General features: G+C 41.0%; 1 protein-coding gene across 1 annotated transcript in view; it reads left to right on the top strand.

Annotated features, from left to right (window-relative positions):
• Nucleotides 1-8,502: 8,502 nt before the first annotated feature.
• LOC113124674 (rap1 GTPase-GDP dissociation stimulator 1-like) overlaps nucleotides 8,503-11,174 on the top strand; it is a 32,720-nt gene continuing 30,048 nt past the window's right edge. The window contains exons 1-2 of the mRNA XM_026297723.1: nucleotides 8,503-8,728; nucleotides 9,639-9,761. Coding sequence (XP_026153508.1) covers nucleotides 8,503-8,728; nucleotides 9,639-9,761 — 349 coding nt within the window. The remainder of the gene's footprint in view (nucleotides 8,729-9,638; nucleotides 9,762-11,174) is intronic.

Genomic DNA, 11,174 nt, shown 5'->3' with positions numbered 1-11,174 from the left:
TGCTAACTGCTGGTTGGAAGCATGAAGCACATATTCAGCACTGAAAACCTATTGGCTTAAAAATGTTCATTGAGGCAAGTCAACAGCTCGCTCACAGTCCAGGCACTGCTGAACATGAGAAGCCTCACAGTGTATTGGATTATTGCTGTATTGCTGTAATGGATTATAATGCACAGTTATTTGTGAAATTGTATGCGCCCCTGCACACATGCATGGTAATGTAAGCACATATGTATGCATGTTTGTATATAAATCAAGCAGTATGGTTGTAATACGCACCCTCTGGACTCCCCCTCTGTTCTTGGTCTGCCTAATTAATTGCTCATCTACCTTCAAGTGAAATACACATGGAAGCACATGGACAAATGTACATGCTGTCTCTCGCTCTGCCTTAGCAGGCTGTGTATCAACCTGAAAGCCCCCTCAGGCTATTTTCATTCGACTTACAGGAGATTAACCCAGGTGATTATCGTCTGCAGGTCTATCCTCAAAGTGTGTGTGATTGTATGTCACTGTACTCCTAAAGCTTGTGCCCATGCTGTATTCCATGCCAGAAGTGGAAGAAATATTGACAGTGTCTCAGGTTAACCCTCAGGGGTTGACGCTGGCACGTTTTGTGGCATCTTCTCCTGATAATGCCGAAACAAACTTAAATTCCTCCATCAGTTTTGATCGTATAGATAAGAGCAATATATCATAGTTCTCTGTCTTCTTTGTCTCTATCAACTATCTTCACATAAATAAAACAACCTGAATCTCAGCGAATACATACCTCAAAAACATTAGAAATATATGTATAGAAAGCTTGAAATGTCTTCTTTTAAATGAAACAATTCAAGTAAAAAACAAATCATCTATTTTTATGTAATCCGTATGAAAGTAAGGAGCGGTACGTTTTCTCCTGTCTCACCTCATTATAGCTAATGTGATCCCGCCTCGCACTGAGTGCACTATTCACATGGAAATAATCTGAGGTGAGCCAGGTAATTATGTACACGCCTCCAAGAAATGGCATAAAATGTCAAGCTTCATCATAGAATTTACTCACTTTTTCTGTGTATTTGGATGATGGCACACTACGCGGGTGAAGAAGCACTTTGGATGGTTCTGGACAGCGCCGAACAGTTTACTTTCTCGTCAGAGGAAAAACGCGACTGACAAACGTTTGCATTTAAGTCCTAGCAGAGGATATAATTCCTAACGAGTAATTCCCTCTCAGCCACATTCCCGACTGAAAGGCTCATTATACAGCTCATTATACAGGTCTTTGTCTTCTCAGGTAAATCATATGATTATTCACGATCATGCATGCCTTATGGAATATCCCCATTCTATATAAAAGGACCTTAGAAAAGGCTAATCAATGTATTGTTTTCTGTGAATGAGTGAACAAGATGATTTTCAAATAATTTTGAAGCAAAAACACTAGGCTACAGGATCCAGTTCCCCGTCTTGTGAACCAATGTTCTGTATGTGTTTTATGGCCTTATTTTAGTGACTTAAAATTTTTTGTTGTTCACTAACCATGCATAAACGCTGTTTTCTCAAAAACACAATCATGTATAAACTTGCTGCTCAGATATTATTGTAGCTCAGTTTGTGCTGATTAGTGTTACAAGACAATATGAGGTGAGAATAGGATTTGAATTTTGAAAATACATTTTGAATGTGAAACTTTTTGTTTCAAAACTGAAAGGTATGATTCAAACCTTTGAAAATAAAATTTGAATATCTTAAAAAATGCTCAGTTCTTTTCAGTGTTACAAATCAGTCTCTTAAAGTTTTGATTAGTCCCACTGGACATCAATACTGGTGGACACCGTAAAGATGATGTCTTGGTTCCAGCGCACCTGCTCCACCTCCTGTCTACTGGCAAAGAACAGGACCCGCAGGAGCATTGAACACACCACGCCTGACTAATAGCTGGACACCAGGTACAGTATGTGCAGAACAGTTAACTGGGCTGTGGATTTTTTAGAGGATGATTTGACATTATTATTTAGTGCCACTTTCAATTCAACATTACATTAATTATAGCAATGTGCGAATCATGTTGTTTCTGTGACAACCAGCATTACCAGTTTTTGATTGCAAGCGGCAGCATTGAATTAGCTAGGTAGCTAACTAACTTAGCTAGGTAAATGTTGCTCTCTTTGCTAAAAGCACGGTACTCCATCCACTGTGTTAAAAATCAACAGCCCAGTTTACCCCACTTTCTGCACATACTGTACCTCCATTAGTGCTCGGTGAGGCATCCACTTTATGGTATCCATCTGTATTGACGTCCAGTGGGACTAATCAAACCATGTAGAAAGCTAACAAAACGTTTTAATACCTAAATATAAACAACCGGTTTTAATTAAGAGTGTTGAATGTCTGAAAAAAGTGAGCTGAATGTTTGAAAGGACAGAGTTAAATGTTTGCAACGCAAGTTTTAAAACTTGAAAATACTTAACACTGAATGAAGCATTTTTTTCAGATATTCAAATTTTATTTTCAAAGGTTTGTATCATAACTTTAGTTCATAGCTTAGTTCATTTGAATCATATCAGTTTTGAAACCAACATTTTCACATTTAAAATGTATTTTCAAACATTCAAATTCTAGTTTTCAGTGTTGCTGGTTCTGAACCTATTCTCACCTCATAACTTTAGCCATTTATATGTTTAAAAACAACAGAAAAAAGCACAGGCTTGTAGAGTGGCAGAGGGAAACCAAGGCTTTTATTGGCGTGGTGAGTAGATTGGTCACAGGTGAAAATCTTCAGCATACTTCCGGCCTCTGGAGGCGCACCTGTGAGGGAAAAAGGCACAATACACATAAGGGAGGGGGAAGACACACAAAACAATATGGGAAAGGCAAGTACCGCTGACACAAATGTTGGACTACTGAAAAGTTTGATCATATACAGCACTTGGTCGGGGCTCCTTTTGCATGAATTACTACAGCAATGTGGTGTGGGACGGAGGTGATCAGTCTGGCACTGCTGAGGTGTTATGGAAGCCCAGGTTGCACTGATAGCAGCCTTCAGCTATTCTGAGTTGTTGGGACTGGTGTCTCGCATCTTCCTCTTCTCAGTAGCTCATCGATTCTCTAGGTGACTTTGCTGGCCAGTCAAGCACAGGGATACCATGGTCCTTAAACCAGGCATTAGTACTTTTGGCCGTATGGGCAGGTGCCAAGTCCTGCTGGAAAATGAAATCAGCAGGGAAGCATGAAGTGCTCTACCTGCCACTGCCTGGAAACTACACTGGGTCTCAAGCAACTTGGATTCTGTGCTTCTCCTCTCTTCCTCCTGACTCTGGGACCTTGATTTCCAAATGAAATGCAAATTGTACTTTCATCTGAATAGAGGACTTTAGACCACTGAGCAACAGTCCAGTCCTTTTTGTCCTAAGGTAAGACACCTCTGATGTCTCTGGTTTAATAGTGGCTTGGACACAAGGAATGCAACAGTTGTAGCTCATGTCCTGGAGTTTGTCTGTCCGTGGTGACTCTTGAAGCACTGACTTCAGCTGCAGTCCACTCCTTCCTCATTCTCAGTATATTTGTATCCTTTTGGATAGAGTCCTAGGATAAAAAAGGGCAAGATTTAATGGAATGTTTTAATGAATCATCTCTATGGCTTTTTTAACTTCTTCCCAAAAATGTTTTTATCATATTACTTTGCCACACACAGTGAAATAATGTCCCCTTAGCCTCACTGCACTTTGTACAAACATCTGGAATATTCTTGTCATACTTGTTTAGTTTGACTGGTGTGACATATGTTCTCATGAGCTATTCATATTGCAATAGTCTAAATTGTGTGTTGATTGATTATGAGCTTTGTTACATACAGTTTCCTACTCTGGTGATATATCTGTTTTTAGATCTCGACTCCATGCACTTCATTTAGATCAGAATTTTCAGTTGGATTGGATAATAACAGATCATATAGCTCTGATATAGTATCTGTACTTAAGCTATATTAATTTTTTCCAAATTTATTAATGAGGGAAAGTGATTATTAGCAGATTATTCTGGCTGTTTCTATTAAAACTTCTGAGTTGAAGTAATTTTAAAAAGTATTTTTGTTTATGTTATATTTTTCTTTTATTTCTTCCAATGACATCATGTTTAAAACCTGGATATAAGCAGATCTTGAATGTTCCCTAACTCTTTGGATGCTCATTGTTTAAAAACGACGTCTGCTTTCCCTGGAGCAAAATGCTGATTTCCCCAGATGGGCCTATACTGAGACATGTCTGGTTCTTCAATAACGCTCTAAAATTTAAACCATACATTAATCATATTTTTAACAATGGGATTAACAGTTTGTCTCATTAAATTTGGCCATTTGTCTGTGTAGAAATACTGAGGTAAAGGTCATTTCAAGTCTTCTATTCAATTCAATTCAATTCAATTCAATTCAATTCAATTTTATTTGTATAGCGCCAAATCACAATACAAATCATCTCAAGGCACTTTACAAAAACTAAAACTAAAAACCCAACAATTCCCTTATGAGCAAGCACTTGGCGACAGTGGAGAGGAAAAAAACTCCCTTTAACGGAAGAAAAAAAAACCTCCAGCAGAACCGGGCTCAGTTTGGGCGGCCATCTGCCTCGACCGGTTGGGGTGAGTGGATAGAGCAGAGAGAAAAGAACAGCAACAATAAACAACAAATAGACACTGCAAGTTGGTGGGGCCAGTAACTGCACATCAGCGATAAACAGCTCCAGGACCAGGGACACCTGCAGAAGGTACAGAGAGAGAGAGAGAGAGAGAGAGGGAGGGAGAGAGCACAAACTAGGGGAGAGAGAGAGCACAAGGTTAGTAACATTCAATGGTGGAATATACATGAGGTGGGAGAGAAGGGGGGGGGGGGGGGGGGGGGGGTTAGGGTAGGGGAGCTCAGTGCACCGATGGTCCTCGGGCAGTCGGGATTTGTATGTGAGAAGAAGGATTTTAAATTCTATTCTATATTTTACAGGGAGCCAATGAAGAGAAGCCAATATAGGAGAAATATGATCTCTCTTGCTAGTTCCTGTCAGGACTCTGGCTGCGGCATTCTGGATTAATTGGAGGCTTTTTATGGAGATATTGGGACATCCAGATAGTAATGAGTTACAGTAATCTAGCCTTGAGGAAACAAATGCATGGACTAGTTTTTCTGCATCATTTTGAGACAGGATGTTTCTAATTTTGGAAATGTTGCGCAGGTGAAAGAATGCAGTTCTAGAAATTTGTTTTATGTGTGAGTTAAAGGACATGTCCTGGTCAAAAATAACTTTTTACAGTAGTGCTGGAGGCCAGGGCTATGCCATCTAGAGTAGCTATAATTTTAGAAAGTTATTTCTGAGATTTTTAGGCCCAAATATAATGACTTCTGTTTTCTCCGAGTTTAAAAGTAAAAAGTTACTGGTCATCCAAGCCTTTATGTCAGTTAGACAGGCTTGAAGTCTGGTTAACTGGTTTGTGTTAACAGGTTTAATAGATAGATATAACTGAGTGTCATCCGCATAGCAGTGGTAATTAATAGAGTGCTTCCTAATGATATATCCTAAAGGAAGCATGTACAGGGTGAACAGAATCGGTCCTAGCACAGAACCTTGTGGAACTCCATAACTAACTTTTGTTCGTGTGGAAGGTTCATCATGGACATGAACAAACTGGAATCTGTCCGATAAATAGGATTGGAACCACTTTAACGCTGTTCCTCTGATACCAATCACATGCTCCAGTCTCTGTAATAAGATGTTGTGGTCAATGGTGTCGAATGCTGCACTAAGGTCTAGGAGGACAAGTATCGAAACAAGTCCATTATCTGAGGCTAAGAGAAGATCGTTGGTAACTTTCAACAGTGCTGTTTCTGTACTATGATGTGCTCTAAATCCTGATTGGAAATCTTCAAATAGTTCATTCCTGTGTAAGTGGTCTGATAGCTGCTTAGCAACAGCTTTTTCTAGGATTTTAGAAATAAATGGCAGGTTGGATATTGGTCTATAATTAGCCAAGACACCTGGATCAAGACTAGGCTTTTTGAGTAAAGGTTTGATTACTGCAGTCTTAAAGGCCTGTGGTACGTAGCCTGATACTAGAGATAAATTTACCAAGTCCAATAAAGATGAGTTCATTAATGGCAGGGTGCCTTTAAGCAGTCTAGTCGGGATGGGGTCTAAGAGACACGTTGATGATTTCGATGAAGCAACTACTGATGTAAATTCAGAGAGATCTATAGGAGAGAAGCAGTCTAAACATAACTGAGGTCCTACAGATGATTCAAGAGCTACTGTAGTAAAAGATTCATTTATTGCAGGTATAGGAAGCATCTGCTGAATATTATCTCTAATAGTTGTGATTTTATTTGTAAAGAAACTCATAAATTCATCACTGCTGAGAGCTAAGGGAACACTGGGCTCAACGGAGCTGTGACTTTTTGTCAGCCTGGCTACAGTGCTGAAAAGAAACCTGGGATTGTTCTTATTTTCCTCTATTAGTGATGAATAGTATGCAGTTCTGGCTTTACGGAGAGCTTTTTTATATGTTAGTAGACTGTTTTTCCAGGCTAGAAAAATTTCCTCTAAGTTTGTGGAACGCCACTTCCTTTCCAGCCTTCGTGATGCCTGCTTTAAGGTACGAACATGTAAATTATACCATGGGGCTAGTCTTCTCTGAATCACTAACTTCTTTTTCAGAGGGGCTACAGAATCAAGCGTTTCACGCAGTGAGGTTACAGCGCTGTCAACAACATGATCAATTTGGTAGGGAGTAGGATTAAGGCAGCTGCCCTCCACTATGTTTATACTTGGCATAGATGCAAATAAAGATGGAATCATTTTCTTAAATTTATTAACAGCGTTGTCGGATAAACATCTGCTGTAGTGGAATTTTCTTCCAGACGCTGCATGATCCATCATTTTAAATTCGAAAGTTATTAAAGAATGATCTGACAAAACAGGATTTGGGGGAAAAATTATTAGATGTTCAATTTCGATGCCATAGGTCAGAACAAGATCAAGGTTGTGATTAAAACAGTGGGTGGGTTTATTAACGTTTTGAATGAAACCAATTGAATCAAATATAGAATTAAATGCAATGCTGAGGCTGTTATTTTCAACATCTACATGAATGTTAAAATCTCCCACTATAATGACTTTATCTGATCTAAGCACTAAATCAGACAGGAAGTCAGGGAATTCAGTTAAAAACTCTGAGTAAGGAACAGGTGGACGGTACAAAATGACAAGTAGAACTGGTTTTTGTGTTTTCCAGTTTGTATGTGAGAGACTAAGAGTGAGGCTCTCAAATGAGTTATAACTGTTCTGAGGATGAAAGTTTAATAATAAGTTTGACTGGAAGATTGCAGCTACTCCTCCACCTCGACCTGTGCTTCGAGGAACATGATAATTTTTATGACTGAGGGGGGTTGATTCATTCAGACTGACATATTCATCCTGCTGTAACCAGGTTTCAGTAAGATAAAGTAGGTCAATTTGGTGATCAGTTATCAAATCATTTACTAACAGAGATTTAGAAGAAAGGGACCTAATATTTAATAATCCACATTTGACAGTTCTGTTTTTCTGTTCAATAAGAGGAGTGGTCTTAATTTTTATTAAGTTTTTATGAATAACTCCTCTTCTGTTAACTTCTGATTTGTTTGATTTATATGTTCGAGGGGCAGACACAGTCTCTATGTGGTTTGAAGGGGGCGGCGGCTCTAAGGAAACTGCAGAGAAGTCTGTCTCCATTTCTTTCCATTGTAGTATATCTTTTGTTGCAAAATAAAATTTAATGTTCTGTAATTGTCAGAGGTGGGAAGCAATGAAGTACAAATACTTCGTTACTGTACTTAAGTAGACTTTTCAGGTATCTGTACTTTACTTGAGTATTTATTTTTCTGATAACTTTTTACTTTTACTCCCTATATTTAAACACAAATATCTGTACTATCTACCTCTTACATTATCAAAACAGGCTCGTTACTTTTCAACCTCCGCAGATGACGACACAACGTAATAGACGTAACTAACTAGAGAAGGAAATCGAGTGTACAGGTTATGATAGAGAGAATACTTGCAGTGTGACATGGAGGAAGAAAGGGATCCAGGGAGTCCAACGACGATGCAGCAGATTCAGAAAACCAAGACATTCCCCATCCATGGCCGTATTTAAAAGAACTGTTAGATGTTGTCGGCTCCAAGAATGATTCATGGTGAATGCGTTGTTTTGTCCCCTGTTCCAGGGCATCGGCGGATCAGCCGAGCCACTGGGACGAAGTACTGAGTTCAGCCCGGCTGAACCACCGGTACAAAGCTCGGGACGGGGAGTTGCGGTGGTGTTAGCCAGCTGGGCTGAACCACCAGGATGAAGCTCTGGTCCGGGCCGAACCACTGGGGCAAAGCTCCGATCCAGGAGTCAAGAAAGGGGCCTTAGTGGGGACGTCATCATTGGCACACCGAGGTTCTGGTAACATGGAGGCGGTGAAGTTGACTGGCCCAGTTGACCCACCTTGACATGGCTCAGGGTCTGGAGGTGCAGTGGTGTCGGCTGGCCCAGCAGGCCCACCAGGATGAAGCTCCGGTCTGGGAGTCATGTCAGCGTCTGTCTCCCTGGACCTACGCTTGCCTGAGGGGATGTCCGCCAGAACGGCCCCGGATCTATGCCTGGGGATCTATGGATCTAAGCCTGTCCAAGGCGCTGTCCTCCCAACGGCCTTGGACTTACGCCTGCCTGAGAGGCTGTCCCCCCGAGCGGCCCTGGACTTGGTCTCGATCATGCCAGAGGGATGGCTCATTTTAGCTAAAGGGGTATCTTTGAGGGAGACCCCCTGGACCCCAGTTCCCTCCCACCCACCCTTGACTCTGTGTTGGGACCTTTGGGGCCATCTGGGAGCTGGCCCTGGGGAGGTGGGGGGGGGGGGGGGTACTGTTATGGTATGAGATTTCTGTTACCTGTTGGACTTGGTGGTGTTTTAGTTTCCTGTGTCAGGCATATGTGGTATAGGGAGCTTTTTTTCTCGTTAGCTCATAGTTTTCACCTGTGTCTAATTAATCTTTGGTTTAAGTCTATATATACCTCTCCACGTCTTTTGTTCTTTCTCGGAGCATTAACGTTTGTTTATGTTTAAGGAGGATCGAAGTTTGTCTAATCCTTACGTCGAGTGGCGGAGTATGTTTAACCTTGATGCCGAGTGGCAGAGTTTGGTGGATCCAGGTGAAATTAAGACTTTGTGTGTCCAGTGGTTGGGTCCTGCACCTCTCCTTCAGCACCATCACACCACACATCATGACATTTCTGAGATACTAAATTTTGCGTTTTCATTAGCTGTAAGTTAGCATCACCAAAATTAAAAGAAATAAAGACTTGAAATATCAGTCTGTGTGTAATGAATCTATATAATATGAGTTTAACTTTTTGAATTGAAATACTGAAATCAATCAACTTTTTAATGATATTCTGATTTATTGAGATGCACCTGTATTGTAGATACGCTGTTTATTGTTCCACATATGCATCCCACTAATGTGCTCTTTTTGGTATGGGTGAGTTAATTTGATTTGTTTAGTTCTTATGTACTATAGGTTTCTTAAGATGGAATAAAAAAGCTTTCAAAGCAGGCATACTGTTAACTTGTTGTTTCATGGTGGCAGTTTGTGTTTGTGTTGCAGACTCTGTGATTGAGGCACTAAAGGCTATCAGTGTGAGTACAGAACTGACTGAGGAGGAGCTCAAGCCTCATTTGGACACACTACTAGCTGCTCTGCTGGAAAAGAGTAAGTTATGTCTCATCTGTCTGTGATTTACAGGCTTCATTTCAAACATAGTAGGACTGTTACATTGAACATCAGGGCTCCTAGTAAAAAATAATAAGTGTAGGTGAATAAATGTGAGATTACTATCCCAAACCTAAAAGTCAGTCACTGACACATGCCTAGATTGCCCTGTTGCTTCTCATTAATAGCACATTTTCCTAGATAGAATATATGGTCTGACAGTACACTAGGAGTGATCAAAATGAGAAGACATGGCACTATCCTGATTTTTTTTCTCACATGTTTTTACCTTGTACAGCAACAACCTCATAGGTCTGACCTCTTTAGAATGACATTTTAAAGACCTAATATGTTAAGTTTGTGGAGATTCTCAGTTGTCCAGGTGAAGTTATCTAGAGGTTGAGTCATGGTAACTGGACTTCTAGTTTTTAGGTCGAAACATTTCACCACTCATTACTCATCATATGCTGCATACATTAAAGGACCTAAGCTTCCTCAGGAATTAGAGTCTACTCATGCCCTTTTTGTATAGGGCAGCTGTGGCTCAGGAAGTAGAGCAGGTTGTGCATGAACCAGAGGGTTGGTGGTTTGATCCTTGGTCCACAGGCCAAAGTGTCCTTGGGCAAGACACTGAACCCCAAGTTGCAAGGCTGTTCCACCGGTGTGTGAGCAAGAAAGTGTAAACACACAAATAGTGTGAAAGCGCTTTGAGTACACTTGAGTGTAGAAAAGCACTATTCAAGTCTAAGATGATTTACCATTTACACAGCATCACAGTTGTCCTTCCAGTTCAGCCTACTGTTCAAGTGAACCCCCAGGTATTTGTAGTGGTCCACAACTTCCACTTCCTGGCCCTGGATGATGATGGGCTCCACTGCTGTCCTGTTCCTCTTGAAGTCCACCACCAGCTTCTTGGTCTTGTCCACATTAAGGAGCAGGTGATTGGCCTAGGACCACTCCACAAAGTCTCAGATCAGTGTTCTGTACTCCACCTCCTGTCTATCCCTGATACACCCAACCACCACAGAGTTATCAGAGAACTTCTGTAGGTCGCAGGACCCAGAGCTGTATTGGAGACAGGACAGTCCCTGTGGTGCCCCCACATTACTGATCACAGTATCAGACAGTGAGTCCCCCAGCTGCACAAGCTGGGGCTTGTCAGACAAGTAATCAGTAGGAGACAGTGGAGCAGCTGACACTCATCCTGAGCAGCTTCTCACTCATCAGGATCTAATGGTGGACTCATGTGACACCTCAGATTCACCAAGGGTTTGTCCTTCCTGGAAGACATTTGATGTGTTCCTAATTTCCTGGGAATATATGAAAGGGCAGCCTGGTAGCTTAAAGACAGGTTATGTCTGAGCCTTCCACCCCTGTTAAGGGAGGGTTTTTCCACTTGAACATATATAGCTT

This window comes from Mastacembelus armatus, chromosome 12, assembly GCF_900324485.2.
Source record: "Mastacembelus armatus chromosome 12, fMasArm1.2, whole genome shotgun sequence".
Lineage (NCBI taxonomy): Eukaryota > Metazoa > Chordata > Actinopteri > Synbranchiformes > Mastacembelidae > Mastacembelus > Mastacembelus armatus.
Note: the sequence above shows the minus strand (reverse complement) of the source record. Positions and strands in the feature narration are given on the sequence as shown.